The sequence below is a fragment of the Emys orbicularis genome, chromosome 4 (genome assembly GCF_028017835.1).
Source record: "Emys orbicularis isolate rEmyOrb1 chromosome 4, rEmyOrb1.hap1, whole genome shotgun sequence".
Taxonomy (NCBI): domain Eukaryota; kingdom Metazoa; phylum Chordata; order Testudines; family Emydidae; genus Emys; species Emys orbicularis.
The window spans coordinates 145,372,147-145,388,270 of NC_088686.1; the positions used below are offsets into that span (position 1 = coordinate 145,372,147).

Sequence of the window (16,124 nt, forward strand, 5' to 3'; positions counted from 1 at the left end):
TTCAACATCTGGCATTTCTACTGACCAAGCATATCTTAGCAAAGGCAATGTTATCTTGTTTACCCCAGCTTTCTCTTAGCTGATCACTATTAGCTAGGCCTCTGGTCTCCAGACCAAACTCTGGAAAAGAGCTGGCATAATCCATATACCAGGTTATTATATAAAATGCTCATGGATTTTAACCCTTCAGTACTGATGAACCTTAACTCTGCCTTCTTGTGCATATGTTTTAAATTATGATTTAATTTGTGATATTGAATACTAATGGGACTTTCTTGAATAGCCTTAGATGCACCTACTCTGACCTGCTGGCTTGAGAAAATACTTTATATATAGGCCCTGATTCAGCAAAGCACTTAGTGCGTTCTTAAGTCCCAGTGACTTCAGCGGGACTTGTTTTGCTGAGTCGATCAGGCCTTAGTAAATAGGTCACAATTTTTACATGCCTTGTCTGCATTGAGAATTTTTTTCCCCCCAGTACAGTCATAAAGTTAGCACTTTTTATCTTTGCATGGATACAGTATATCTATATTGAACTCCATAGAGATATGGTGATTTTTTTTTGATACAGTTCATTCTTCGTGGGAATAAGTCTACTGTGGGAAAAAGCATCACAAATAACTCTTGTAGGGGCAAAGAAAAGCTCTTCCACTGAGCTTGACTGAGGAACATGCAGTTTTTAGCTGTCTAAAATCAGGATTCACGTATCAAGAAAACTAAGAAGAAATATTTACAAAATGCATAACAAGCCTGTGAAACGTACTGCCACGAAATGGAGGCAAAGAACATGGTAGGATTCAAAAAAGGATGAGACACTTAGAACCTGGTCAGGCAAACACAAATGTGCGTTATATTACTCGTGTGAATAGTCCGCTGCGTCATAGACTTTAATGCTAGAAGGGATTGTTACATTACAGGCTACTTACATTTCACCAAGTTACTCCTTTACTGAGCCCCAAAACTTGTATTTGACTAAAGCATATCTTCTAGAAGGATATCCAGTCTTGATTTGTAGACTTGCAGAGACTGAGAATCTGGTAATTTGTGCCCATGGTTAGTCACCCTCACTATTAAACACTTTTTTGCCTTATTTCCATTTTGAATTTGTCTGGCTTCACTTTCCAGTTCCTGGTTCTTGTTCTGCTTTTCTCTGCTAAATTAAAGAGCCCTTTAGTACCTGGTATCTTCTCCTTGTGAAGATCCTTAGACGCTGTAATCAAGTCGCCTCACAATCTCTCTTGACAAGCTAAACCAGGGGTCGGCAACCTACGGCACGCGTGCCAAACACGGCACGCGAGACGATTTTGAGTGGCACGCAGTTCCCTGCCGCAGTCCCGACCCCCAGCCCCACTCAGCCCTCCCGCCCACCGCTCTCCCCTGCGGGGGCAGGAGGCAGAAGCTTGGTTCTGCGGCAGCCAAGCTTCCCCCGCTCCCCCGCTTCTTCCCCCAGCGTGGTGCTTTCCTGCCCCTCCTCCTCTCCTTCCCTGCGCCAATCAGCTGATGGCCCTAGCAAGAGGGAGGGGGAAGAGCAGCAGCGTGCACACAGCTCCATAGAGGACGCAGAGGGAGGTAGGGACGGAGCCTGGGGGAAGGGGGTGGAACAGGGCATATCCCTCCCAGCCCCCTGCCATGAGCCGCTCAGGGCAGGTGGCTGGGAGCACCCCCACGAGCCGAGCACCCCAGCCTTCTGCCCTGCACCCCCCCACACACTCAGCCTTCTGCCCTGAACCCCCTACACACCCCAGCCCTCTGCCCTGAACCCCCCACCCCAACACACACCCAGCCTTCTGCCCTGCACCCCCACAGCCCCATCCCTCTGCCCTGAACCCCCCACACACCCAGCCTTCTGCCCTGCACCCCCCACAGCCCTCTGCCCTAACCTCTGAAACACACCCCCCCCCCAGGTCTGGGGTCCCGGCCGCAGGCCCTGATCAGCCCTCTACCGGCCTAGGTGAACAGAACCCCAGGCTGCAGCGAGCTGAGCAGGCTGGTGGCGTGAGATCAGCATTTTAATTTAATTTTAAATGATGCTTTTTAAACATTTTGAACACCTTGTTTATTTTACATACAATAGTTTATATATATAATATAGACTTATAGAAAGAGACCTTCTAAAAACGTTAAAATGTATTACCAGCACGCGAAACCTTAAATTAGAGTGAATAAATGAAGACTCGGCACACCACTTCTGAAAGGTTGCCAACCCCTGAGCTAAACAGACTGAGCTCTTTAAGTTTCTCACTGTACGGCATTTTCTCAGACCCATGAATACATTTTTGTGGCTCTTCTCTGCACCATCTGCAATTTTTCAACATCATTTTGAAAATGTGGACACCACAACTGGGTACAGTATTCCCGTATGGGTCTCAGCAATGTATACAGCATTGCTATCCCCTCCCTATTCCTGCTTCCCTGTTAATATATTAACAATATAAATCAAGGATCGCATTAGCCCTTTTTGCCCTAGGATCCCACTGGGAGCTCATGTTCAGTTGATTGTCTGCTGTCACCTCAGTCCTTTTCAGACTTGCTGCTTCCCAGGATATAGTTTCCCCATTCTCTAGGAATGGCCTGCTTTTCTTGTGTCTAGATGTATAATTTTGTATTATACGGTACTGGAATGCATTTTGTTTGAACAGACCCAGGAAATCCAGATTGCTTTATAGGACTACCCTGTCCTCATTTATCACTTCCCCCAATCTTTGTGTCATCTGCAAATTTTCAGGAGTGATTTTTGTGTACTTCCAGACAACTGATTAAAATGTTGAATAGCATCAGGTCTAGTACTGATTCCTGCAGAATCCTACTAGAAACATGTTTGTTTGATAATGATTCCCCTTGATGTCTGCTCTTTGAGATGTCTAATTAGCCAGTGCTTGTCTGAAGTGGTGGTGTAGCTATGTCAGTCCCAGGATATTAGCGAGACAAAGTGGGTGAGATAATATCATTTATTGGACCAACTTCTGTTGGTGAGAGAGACAAGCTTTCGAGCTTATACTCCACTCTTCTTGGTCTGGGAAATGTATTCCAAACCTGAAGAACAGCACTGTGTAAGGTCGAAAGTTTCTCACAAACAGAAGTTGGTTCAATAAAAGATATTGCCTCACCCTCTTAGCCAATACTTAGTCCATTTAACTTGTGCTCTGTTGATACTGAAGTGTTGATTTTTTTAATTAGAATGTTGTGTGGTACTAAGTCAAACACCTTACAAAAGTCTAGGTATATTATATCAGTTTCATTTATCAAACAAATTTGTAACTTCAAAGAACAAGGTCAGGCTTATCAAACAAACCTGATTTTCCATAAAACCATATTGATTGGTATGAATTATATTTCTGTTCTTAATTCCTTATGAATTGGGTAAATTTTGCCCTGCATTGCACAAGAGGTCAGAATAGATTTGCCCTTGGAATTGATGAATCCCACAATACCTTTAAATTATTACGCCTGTGACTGAGATCATGTTAACTAGTGTTCAGTTACTTAGGTCATTCTGCTTGCCCTTTTTGAATACTGGCACAAGATCAGTGCTCTTCCATTCTTCTTGAATTTCCTGGTACTCTAAGATTTATTAATCAGTGGGCTAGAGAGCTCCTTGGCCAACTTTTTAGGATGCTTGGGTGCAAGTTATCCCAAGAGTTTGATTTAACAATGTCTATCCCTAGCAGATGTAGTTTAACTTGCTCCTTAATTACTAATAGACATGAAAGTACTTCTTCATACTCTTGTGATGAGACTACGTTGTCATGCTTCTTTCCAAATACAAAAGGGAAATATTTACTGAACACTCCTGCCTGTTCTGCATCATAATTGTTTTACCATCTCCGTTTAGTAACAGGTTTGTACCATTACTAGGCGTGGTATACTCAATGTATCATCCAGACTAAGGAGAATCTGTCACCCCTGCCCTCTAACCTGGGTGCCCTTTACAATGCTTTACTGCTGTAGCCTCCAGTCTGGACTGTTCACAAATAGCCTCCAATGTGCAAATCAATCCCAGCTATGTTTCAGCCAGCCACACCTTGGCTCTCACCAGCCTCGGTTATACTGCAGGGTGACCCCAACAAACTCCTAGCATTCGTTTTGTTTTTTCCCTCCAGAAATGTACGTCTTGTATTGCCCAGCCCTCTTCTGGACAATACAAATTCATATCCAGTCTCTATTTCTTCAATAGAAATAATATGCACAAACCTTGTTACCCAAATAGAGTTTCACAGACATTTCAATTTAAATACACTGGATTAGATCAAACCAGTTTATTAACTACAAAGAGATTGTAAGTGAATGCAAGTAATGAGGTATAAGTCCAAAATGGTTACAAGAGAAGTCAAGATAAAACACAACTGGTGCCCATATTAACAAACTATATTAAATTCAAAATAAAGGTTTTCTTACCACATGCTCTCAGCAGTCTTACTGACTAAACTTCTTAGGTGAGAACCCCTTCTTCAGCTTAGTGGCTGCTTCCTTTGTCTCTTCTAGTGCAGTGATTCGATGGGCGGAGTGAGAGGGAGGAGGGGTGCCTGGAAGTGTTTGTCCCTCCTTTTTTATAGTGTCGGCCCTGCCCCTTGGAAAACATTCCCAGCTGCCAAAAAGATTTTCCCTGCTGCTGTTCCTCACTTTTTTTGGAGGTGTGTTGTATTTTTTTTTTTTATTCCTGCTTGATGACTGCTTAAATGCAAATTAAGCAGAGCACACATTCCTTTGAGACAAACCTGTTTGTCAACTTGTGCTGTGGTTTCCAACATGAGTTAACATTGTAGAGGGAAATCTTATAACTTCACATATGGTGTTGCCATACATCTTATCAGAACAGTATTGACTAGTAAACTATGCATTTTCAGATGATACCTCACAAGGCATGCTTTGTACAAAGGTTATTACAGCAGTGTAGACAGGGGTACATTCTCTTACAGTAGGATTTCTTTTGTTCCTAAGGAACTTCAAAACCTTCTCCTTATTCTCTGTAACCATGCCAGTTGTGATTCTTTCACTGGTGTCTTTAGCTCCCCATATCAATTTTTACATTTCGTAACTTATGCCATCTATCCTTTTTTCCCATGTATTATGTTGCTTTTTATTTGTAATTGCTGCCTGTTGAGGTCAATGGATCTACCCACATGAATATGGTTATGCATGAGTTTTCAGGATCTGGGCCTTAACATGTACAATATGAATATTTGCACTTATACTAAATCTGCAAGGGGATCTTAACTCTCTTGATTCAGGATATAACGCAACCACCGTCTGTGTGGGATTAGGAAGCATCATCCCGCTTCCACTTCTCCTCACTTCCCATGGGCACGTTACACAATTATCCATAATGTAGGTTGTAAGATTTCCTCTGTAGCTTTTGGTGCTGACCGCTGTCGTACAGGACAGATATTGAGCTCCAAGACCGTTGGCTTTGATCTGCCGTGGTATTTGCTATGTTAGGGGGTGCAAATTAGCATATCCCCTTTCTCCCATTAAGGTAATATGAGGTAATGCTAATATTAGTCTTGTTCTCTTCTAGGAAGACCATGTAAACAACTAGAACTAGAAAATGGCAGGGTTGATTTAACCGATCTCCAGTTTGGTGCAACAGCAAACTTCTCCTGTAATGAAGGGTGAGTGGCAAGTTCTTTCTTTTGACTAATTAACAGAACTTTAGACTGGTGTAAAACTGCTGGTGAAGTCTGGCAAAATGAGAGTAGAAAGCCTGCTTAACTTCAAGAACATAAGTGAGTGGTGTGCTATAAATCTGTAGCCATGGGCTGGGCCCTTGTTAAGAATTACACCTGTGATTTTCAAAGGAGTTGAAGGAAGAGAGCCACCCAGCTACGGTTGTCATTCAGTGGGAGATGGGAACCTAAGATCCCAGCCTAGAGCCCTCAGGAGATCATCCAGCAGGGGTTGGGTTATGAGATTGAGTCCCACCTCAGGGGTCATGTGGCACTTACTGACCTGTGCCATCTCTCCCTTGTTACAGGGGTTTCTGTCTGGGTGCTGGGAGCTAGTGGCAGAATATTGCCCATAAAATGCCGCACCAGGTAGAAGCAGACCTCTTCCTGCTCTACCATAGCAAATATTTGTCTGTCCCTCCCTTATAGATGTCAGTATTACCCAGGATAGCCTCAAGTGCAGTTCTTGCTTTTATCCATATGGGTCATGTGGCCAAGCCTTGGGGAATCAAAAATAGCTTGTGGCTTCATTGCACCGAGCAGGTGTGTTTTGGATTTTTGAGGTCTCAAAGTTAAAGGCCAGAAGAGACCACCAGATCATCCAGTCTGACGTCTTGTATATCACAGGGCACCAACGCTTCCCAGGGACCCACATACTAAACTCAACCAAAACTAGTCTAAAATACTACAGCTTAAACAATTATGTGCCATGGGCAGAGACTAGGAGGGCCTGAGGTGCACAAATTCCTCGGGCCCCTGTCGTGGCAGGGAAATGTTGAAGTGAGAGAGATTGAGATAATCCTGGCAAGAGACCTGCACTCACATGCTACAGAGGAAGGCAAAAAGACCCACCCCAATGTCACTGCCAATCTGACCTGGGGGGAAATTTCTTAACAACCCCACATACTAGAGCCTGAGCATGTGAGCAAGAACCAGCAAGCCGCCAAGCACTGAGGTGAGAGTCCTTGATGCCACCTCAGAGTCCTGGCCTTTCCCATCCAGTGTCCCATCTTCAGCCATGGCCATCCCTGATGGTTCAAAGGAAGGAGATAAAAGAAACCAACTCAGAATTCATTGGGTGGGGGAATCCCTTCCTGACTGCTGCAGGGGACTGGCTGAAATCCTGAAGCGTGAGCCGTTAGGAACATAACACACACACTGGAAAGAAACCCCAGGGTTGCTGAGCCCTGCCATCACAAGCAACCCCATCATATAATTGCACTCATAAACTTGCCTGGCTCTCTCTCAAACTACGTTAGTTGAGTGACTGCTCCTGAGCCTCACCTTTCCAATGGTTAGAAACCTTCTAATTTCCAGCCTGAAGTTGTTCGTGGCCAGTTTTTACCATTTGTTCTTGTGGCAGCATTGTACTTGGTTTAAATAGCTCTTTATCCTCCCTGCTAATTGAATGGATTGCGTTGTGTGGGCACACAAATGACATGAATGCAGGTGTTGTATAGGGTTTTGTTTTTCTGTATCACAACTTTAGGTGGCTTGTCCAATCAGCAGAGATTGGACTTCCAAGGGATGTTTTGGGTGGGAGGAGATGTCTAGGGCCAGTCTCAATTAGATGTATCTGGGCGTGGGGAGGTAACTCCCTGGGGCAAGGCTGGCTCTCCGGCTCCACAGACGTGGGAGTTAAATCCCTTGGCTTATCCTGTAGATTGGTCATTATCCTGACTTCTGGATGAAGTAGGTTTGATCCTCAGAAATTTCTGGGCTCTTATCAAAGGACTTGGTGATTTTCTGTGCAGTAGCCCATAGGGGTCTCAGGCTTTGGAGTTGTGGAGGCCTATGAGGTCTTTGTGTTTAAAGACACTGGTTAGATCTTGGAGAGTTAAGATGCTTGAATTTTGAATATGGAACAAGGAGATGGCAAGTGGGTGACAGCTCAGGGCAGCTGTCTTGTCTCCCATTGCTGCTGTCGGCAGGTTGTCTTAGTTTGTAAAATAGAATTACACCCAATCAGCTGCTTGGCTGCCATCTGTTCTCTCTCACTGCTCCCTTCCTTCACAGGAGATTGATTTCTGCAAGTTCTTTCACTTCATTCTAATCGAATGCTTAATGTGTTCTGTAGTGAAGACCAAATGTAGCTTTGCCAGTATGTTGCAACTTTGTGTGCTGGGTTTAGCTGGACCTTCAGCTAAATGGACTTGGAGATGCAGTGCTACTGGCTGCCCAGCAGGGGCAGCATTGGTAAAAGTAGGAGAAAAAGTAACACGAGCTGCTTCAGCTGAGCCAGCCTGACACAACAGGGCAGAAAGAGGTTTTTAGCTCTTATGCAGAGAAAAGCAGTGTAATTCTAAGGTGCAGAAAGCCTGCGGCTCAAACACTTCCTCCTACATGATAGAAAGCTAGTATGTGAGACAGCTTCCTACTCAGCAAGTCCAAACCCTTTTTCCATGTCAAAGCCCTGTGAACAGTGATCTGTAAAATAACTAGATTTCTGGGTATTTGAAGAGTTCTGTAGCAGAGGTGGTAGGGCCTTCTGTCACCTACTGGAGATGGGAGTGCAAAAATCTCTAATTTAGCAGAGGGGTAATTTGTTCCCCTTGCAGAGGATTAACAAGTATTCCCAAGCATCTGATAAGCATAGCCCAGAAGCGAGGACTCTCTCCTGCTAACGCTTTTGGGAGCTATATCCTCTGGTTTGTAGCTCTTTATTGCCTTTAACTACACAGGGCTTGGTCTTCATGTACAGCAGTGCAGCTGTGCCGCTGTATTGTTGTATGTAAAGCTGCTCCTATACTGATGGGAGAGTCTCTCCTGTCAGCATAGTTTATCCACCTCTCCAAGAGGCAGTAGCTATATTGGTGGGAGTTCTCCTGTCGACCTAGCGTGTCTGCGTGGGGGGATTAGGCCATTATAAATGTCACTCAAGGGTATGGATTTTCACACCCCTGAGCAGGGTAGTTGTACCCATATAGATGTGTAGTGTAGACATGGCCATGTCTACACTTGCAGAGTTTTTGCACTGTACATTTCACTGGTGATAGGGATCCGGTGAAAGAAAAGCACTGGTTTGTGTACTCAGTTCCTCAGGCATCAGAGTGTGTTTATACTAGCAGCACTTCATCAACGATGAGAGCAGTGCTGTAGGGCAGCTATCCCACAGTGCAGGTCTCTCGATACATCTTGTGGGATGGGGCCGTGATCGGAAGGCATTCTGGGTCCCTGCTCAGTGCCCCGTGCTGCCCTGCTTCATGTCCCAGCAGCCCCATTACTTCCTTGTTCCTTTCATGGCACTTTTTTTAACCTCCCCTGGCTGTCTGGCTGCTTTGCTTGTAGATGTGGCAGAAAAGGGAAAGGGAGTTTCAAACTTCCTGGGGCTTATAGAGGGAGAGGCTAACGTCCGTTAACCTGGCATCAGAGCAGCAGGGATGCTGGCCACAGTGGTCACTTTTAGAACTGTGGGATATCCTCCGGAGGCCAAAAGTTGTTTACACAGGTAGAACGTGTCTTCACTTTCATAACAGCGCAAAAAGAACAGCGGAAAGAACTGTCTGTCTCTCGTAAAGATAGTTTTCTTTTTGTGGTGAAACGTCTTAAGTTTCACCACAAAAAAGGGACATTTTGCCCTTTAAATGGCAAGTGTAGACATAGCCCTAGTGTTCCTTGGTCCTATGGTGTTAGATGTATCCCTTTTTCAATGGTTTGTCTCCATCTACTGGCAGAAAGAAACCATGTTCCATCTTTCTGGATGGTTAACTAGCTCTTTGCTTACACGAGTAACAAACTTGAACCATTTTTCTTTCTTTAGGTACAGATTAATTGGAACGACTTCTGCCCAATGTGTGGTTGCAGGAAATGGAGTTGATTGGGATAAGGAGCTTCCACTTTGCCAAGGTAAACTAATCTATTGGGTTTAAGAACGGTTCACGTCTGGAGATGATGCAACATAGCTGGTGCTTCAGAGGAGTCTCTGTTCTTACTTTGGCATTTAATCCAAATGACAGTTGAGTTGGGGGGAGGAATGAAATTATACTGTGGTTCACCATGGTGTTTGGATGACTCCTACAGAATCAATATAAATATATATTTAAGTCCCTTTTAGATTGTTCACCTGGCACTGTTTCATGTGCATAGTCCAATAGGCCTCATGGCTCCTCTTCGCTATTGTATCTGTGTAATCCTGCTGTTCACTAAAGCCTAGTCTATGCTTGCAAGTTAGAGCGCATTAAATCAGCCTCGGGTGCCCTCACTCCTGAGGTGTCCACCCTGGCAAGGCACTTAGAGCGCCTGGACTCCACAGCTGGAGCACTCCTGGTAATCCACCTCCACGAGAAGCATAGAGCTTGCTGCGCCCTGGCTGAAATGCCAGGCTGTCAGTGTGGAGGACATGTTGCATTACTGCGCTGTGATTGGCCTCCGGAAACGTCCCATAATCCCTTGAAGTCAAGTGCCCACTCTGGTCGTTGTTTTGAATTCAGCTGCAGGCATGTGGATATCCCCTTTCAAAGCTCCATTTCTGACAGCCGGCATGCTTATCTGCTCCAGGACACAAAGCAAACCATTACTGTGGAATGCTCCTGCTGTGGAGGCGGGTGTGTGTGTGAGAGAGAGGCAGGGGGTGGGGGGGCTGTTGTCGGGGTTTTCCCCCTTCCCCTTGCTGCTGTCTAAACTTACAAGACAGCATGCTGACACACTCTGTCCCCCAAAACACAGTCTTTCCCTCCACATACACACAACACACTCCCCTCTCCCCCACATTTGAAAAGCATGCTGCAGCCACTTTCACACTGAGATAGCTACCACAATGCACTGCTCTCTGTGGCGTTGCAAGAGCTGCTAATGTGGCCACGCTACTGCGCTTGCAGCTGAGAGTGTGAACACACGGCAGTGCTTTCCCTGCTGCTGTCTCTGAGGGCCGGTTTAACTCCTGGTGCTCTACATCGGCAAGTGTAGCCAAGCCCTAACTAAAAGGCATGATAATGACTTCAAGAAGTTTTTACCCTTCCCAAATGTGACTAGCCACTTAAAGCTGAGGCTCTTTGGGAATGAATCACAATTAATTTGCCTCTACCTTAATTTGATCTCTTGGATACTTTCTGGGCTTGGTCTGTCAATCATGCTGCTGATGGTCCGGTCTGGAATCAGCTACTGCTACAAGAAATGTCGTAGCTTAGTTTTCTGCTGGTGGAACAACACTACCTCTAGAGGTGGTGGGGAAGAGGTTCTGGCTCCCTGCGGCTAATGTTGGGAAGGGGCACGATCTGTTAAGGTCATCTTCCAGAGCTGGTGTTTTATGGAGCTGTGACGAACTGGGACTGTTCTTAATGTGGTCTTTGAATGCTGAGTGGGGAGTGTTGGCCTGGGAAGGCAGGGGAGTTTGGCTAAGACGGTCTGCATTGAGGGATGGGAGACTGGCCCTGAGGGAAGATACCTGAGCATGTAACGTGAGAACCCAGGAAGGGGTCGGAGGCCAGGTGACACCTTTGCCCGGGAAACTGAACAAAGGCTGGGGGAGGAGACGCTGGGGAGAGTGAGAGTTTCAGGAGCTGGCTGGGGTAATGGAGGGGAGCCCATATGGGGCTCTGACCCCTCAGTGGGGCTGTGGTGCTCCTGGAGCCCCAAGATGGACCTAATTTGGGGGGGTCCTGTTGTCTGTGCCTGCAAGACCTGTCTTGGACTGTGTTCCTGTCATCTAAATAAACCTTCTGCTTTACTGGCTGGCTGAGAGTCATGGTAAATCGCAGGAAGCCAAGGGTGCAGGGCCTTGTGTCCCCCCCACACTTCGTGACAGGAGCATCCTCCTTGAGCAATGGATGTACTGGGTTGGGTCAGGCCTAAAGGCAGAAAAACCTTCAGAATCTGAAAGGGGTCTTGCTTCAAATGTTAAAATGCAATGTTAAGTACCCTTCCAAATGGCTAAATAGCTTTTTGGGGGGATCTGAGGCAACTTCCTTAGTGAAAACTCTCTTCAGTTCCCCTTCAATGGAAACTTCAATTTTCATGTTGACCTTCTTTGCTTCAGCAATACCTTGTCCTACACCTCCTGATATCGCCCATGGATCCCATACTGGTCAGAGTGAACAAGAGTTTTCCTTTGGCTCAGCGGTAACTTACAAATGTGACCAGGGCTTCTCTCTTATTGGAGAGGCCTCCATTCATTGTACAACGAAAGATCATGTCGATGGAGAGTGGAGTGGGCCTGCCCCTGAATGCAAAGGTTAGTAGCATCTGTTTTTATCCCCTTCTTATTCTACTATCTCCTCCCAGGAAAAGCTATATTTTGATTGCTAAGTAAACCCATAAACCTGAGGAAATTCAGTTAGTGCTTAGTCCCCCTTAATATGTATCATGAAAACTAGTTACTGTTGGAAAACTAAAGAATGACGGACACTTCATAAATCATTCCTGGAAACAGTTTTGCCTCTAATCCATCCTGGATTTTTTGTCTCCCTTCAGTGTTCCAAGATTACAGTTAATTCTCATGTCACAAACAGTTGATTTTAGGTGGAGATAAACTCTTAAACTAAGGTTTTCCTTTTATGCCAGTACCCTTCTGTTCAAGTGCTAAAGGGGAGGGGGAGAGAGAGGCTTACAAGCAGGATCGTTTGGGAACCATATTTTTCAGAACTCTCTGGGAGGGCTCCTTGGCAGTGAAGGCTCAGGCTTCTGAGAGTTCATCTCACAGCCATAAAGTTCTTAGGAGGGGGAAATAAAGGTCATTGAACAATCCTCATTTGGGGGATGGCAGTGCTCACGCACACTATTGCATTTAGCTAACAATGCATTTATGTACTTGGTATTCAAGCAGCTGCAACAACTTGGTTTTATTCTTGCCGAGTTACCCAGCCTAACAGCTGGGATGGAGGCTTTTTCAGAGGCATTAGGCAGGTTGGTCACCTCACTACTTAATATTAACTCCCCCAAAAGCAGGGAAGTTCAGTTCCAGAATGTCATTGTATGTAGATCACTTATAGCTTGACCCAAATTCCTGATGCAATTCACTGCGGGGGCGGAGAGAAGAGATGGGCCTGATAGCCATACAGTTGGGTGCTGTGCTTTATATAGACTAACATCTTTTTAAAGGGAAAGATTGAAAGTTTGTGTAACTTTATTTCAAAATACGTTTTCATATCTGCTGTAGTCAAGTATCGAGGCTTTTTCTTCATTCCTCTAACTGCTTCCTGTGCAAAACATTCTTATGCTGGTACTTTTAATTTTTCAGTGGTCAGGTGTCCAGAGCCTGAAGTCAAAAATGGGAAAAAGCAATCTGGGTTTGGACCTGACTATTCATATGGAAATACCGTAATATTTGTATGTGATTCTGGCTACACTATGATTGGTAGCAGTTCAGTTAGATGTGAAGCTAACAATTCATGGGTTCCATCTTTGCCCACCTGTCTACGTAAGTATAAGCAGTTGTGTTGAGTCTTTTATTTGCTAATGTTTAGGAAGCTTATTGCTTTTGAGTAGCCATGTTAGAATGATGTCAAGTTTGAGTGTCTGTGTCCCCTTTTTGTCATAGGCATAACACATACTATACCTACAACTTCCCCTCCAGGAGGAACAAAAGATACTTCTGGTGTGTTGGAAGAACTTTTGGCTATTTAATGCTTCCAGACATTTAGCATGTAGTTTCTACAAGACTGAAAATGGAAGTGTGAATTTCACACAGTACATTTCATCTCTAAGTTCTGGAATTTTGTCATTCACAATCGCTACTATAAGCAGTGTTCTCCCTCAGGTTTTAGAGCACAACCTATTTATTCTTCTACCCTTCCTTGCATCCTCTTCTCAAATGCACTTGAAACAGCTTACTAGCTGTCCTGAGCTGTGAGCATGTGTAACTTTCCTCATGAGGGCCCATAGGGTGAAGCATTCAGGAGAGGTTTAGCAGCTCCCACCTGAGGTTAGTGATGCATTCGAACAACGAGGAAATGGTACCCATTGGAGCCGTGCATATGCCCTAAGCTGCCTCATTCCCCTACCAAGCTGCCCTAGCTCCCATCAGCTATTTCTCACTGCCTATGGTGAGTAGTCAGTCTCCAGTGAGCTCTGCGCACAGGATTTTTCCTCTAAATGAATTTGTAGCACTCACTGACCTGTTAGGATTATTTTCTTAAACATTTTCTTGGTTTCTCATCCAGGCAGTTGCTCAGAACTGGAGTGTTAGCATGCAGAAGTCACCCAGTTTTATGCACTGTTGCATTGGCAGGGTAGCAATACCTGTTAGTTATTCACCTTCCCAGCACTTGAAGTGACTGGGAGGGGGTCATATCAGAGAAAAGTGCCAGATATGTAGGGCCTTCAAAAAGAGGACCCAAAGATGTAGAGGTGAGGTTGCTGGACTTCCTTATGATGAGTCCTTTGCAATCTGCCCTGGCTCAAAGTTCCCTGGTACTGTTATGAGACCTACAGCCCAGAGAGTTGGTGACTCCAGTACCAACCACTGTGCTGTTGAGACCAGTACATCTATTATTTTGGGCTGGGAATCACCTCCACTTTGGCACGGCTGCTCCCAGAGGTTCAATCAGCATTGTTGGTACCGAAGACATTAGACGCATATGCTGCAGCTTAAGATCTCCTGTGCTAGTTGGTGCCAGATTCTCTGTTCCTCCAGACTGCTGTGCAGGTTGCTGCATCAGTCCTATCTACAGTGCTTGCCTGGGCACTGGCCTCAATACCATCTCTGGTACAATTGGCCCTGGCAATATTTGCCTAGGTCTGATCAATGGAGAGACCACCATTACTCTGCTAGCTTCCAGTTCCTCCATAGGTACTGGGGCACAGGCACTGGTCTCGCTCTGTCTCCAGTGACTGCTCCTGTTACTGCACCACCATGGCCAACTGATTATTCCTTCTCACCATCTCAATCCCAGGTTGTTTCATGGCTTGCCTTCAATGTATAGGAGGCCTTGAGTCTCTCCCACTCCTTCAAGGACGTAGTCTTGATCTTTTCACAGGCATGGCTATGGAAGCAGGTGAAGAGAGAGCCTGTCTTAGATCTGTGAAAGCTGCACAACTTCATAAAGAAAATGAAGTTTCACACTGTTTCCTGGCTTCCAGCATGCTTCCCCTAGATCCTGACTAGTACGTTGCTTTTAACTTACAGGATATCTGTTCATTTGTCTAGCCACACTGGTCAAAGCAGATTCCTCACATTTATAGTTGGAGGCAAACACTACCAGTTTTTCACAGTCCTCCCTTTTGGCCTGTCTTCAGCCCCCAGGATCTTTACAAAATGCATAGCAGTTGCATGCATGCATGCATTGGCCTGCCCCAGGAGAATCGATGTCCAGATATTGCTGTATTTGGACAATTGGTTGATTTGAGGCTATTTCAGACAACCTAAGACAGATCCAGTTGCTCTTTGACATCTTGGGCCTCTTGATGACCAAGAGTGAATCTATCCTTTCTCCGGTGCAAAGAATAGTGTTCTTGGGGGAGATTCTCAATTAGCAACAGCTTATCTACCCCGGCCAGACTTTTAGACACACACACACTTAGACACACACCGCTCTAAGACTTTGGTGGATTCAAGAGTTCTCCCTACATATAAATGTCCTGGAACTTGAGGCAATCTTCAGAGCTTGTCAGTGTTCCTACCCTATATCAAAGGCAAGATGGTTTAAGTCCTATTGGAGAACACCACGGCAGGCTTTTACCTAAACGAACAAGGGTATGCCGGGGTCACCGAGCAATTCTAGAAAGAAGTCAGTCTTTGGAATTTGTGTCCAGAATGCAGTAGCATTCAACACCTCCCATCTTCTTGGGATACAGAATTCCCTGGCAGAACTCCTTACCAGATCAATCAGGATGGATCACAAATGGTCTCTGAAAACTAAGAGAGATCAATATTCCTGTCTTAGGTCCACCATGGAAGTTCCCCATGCGCTGCAGAACAGGAAGTGCCATCAGTTCTGTTCCAGAGTGAGTTACGGTCTGGGATCTCTCACGGATGCATTTCTGCTCCCAGGGACCATCCAATATGCTGTATTTACTTCTACAGCCTCTTGCATCTGAACTCTCTCAACCAGACTTTGTATTGAACAATAGGAAACCATCCACCAGATCCACTTACCGTATGAAATGGAGTCTTTTTCCAGTCTGGTTTTGACAAGGAAATATCTCTGTGTACTACTAGAATTTTGGATGTTTTAGGATACTTATTCCAGTGGTTTGGATTTGAATCTGGTATTAGTATTGATGTATCTGCCCTTTGAGTCTTTAGCCTGCTGCTTATTTATAAAACTTTAAGCTAAGGTGACCACCTTAGTGGTCATATTATCAGCTAGGAGGTTTTGGGAGCTGCAGGCCCTTGTCACTCTCCCTAGATCATCTTTTTAAATCATGCTGTTTTTCTCTAGGACCTTACCACTTTTGTCAGAAACTGGGGGCATCTCCTTTCTACCTCCATCAGGCGATTTATTTGCCCGTGTCATTTCCCAAGCTTCACCATCACAAAGATGCAGAAGCTCCAGACTATTGACTTGCCTTTTATTTGGATAAGAC

The 16,124-nt window shown here is 45.1% G+C and overlaps 1 protein-coding gene across 1 annotated transcript in view; it reads left to right on the forward strand.

Annotated features, from left to right (window-relative positions):
- LOC135877902 (complement decay-accelerating factor-like) overlaps positions 1–16,124 on the forward strand; it is a 159,215-nt gene that overhangs the window by 126,691 nt on the left and 16,400 nt on the right. The window contains exons 2-4 of the mRNA XM_065403426.1: positions 5,516–5,609; positions 9,424–9,509; positions 11,638–11,832. Coding sequence (XP_065259498.1) covers positions 5,516–5,609; positions 9,424–9,509; positions 11,638–11,832 — 375 coding nt within the window. The remainder of the gene's footprint in view (positions 1–5,515; positions 5,610–9,423; positions 9,510–11,637; positions 11,833–16,124) is intronic.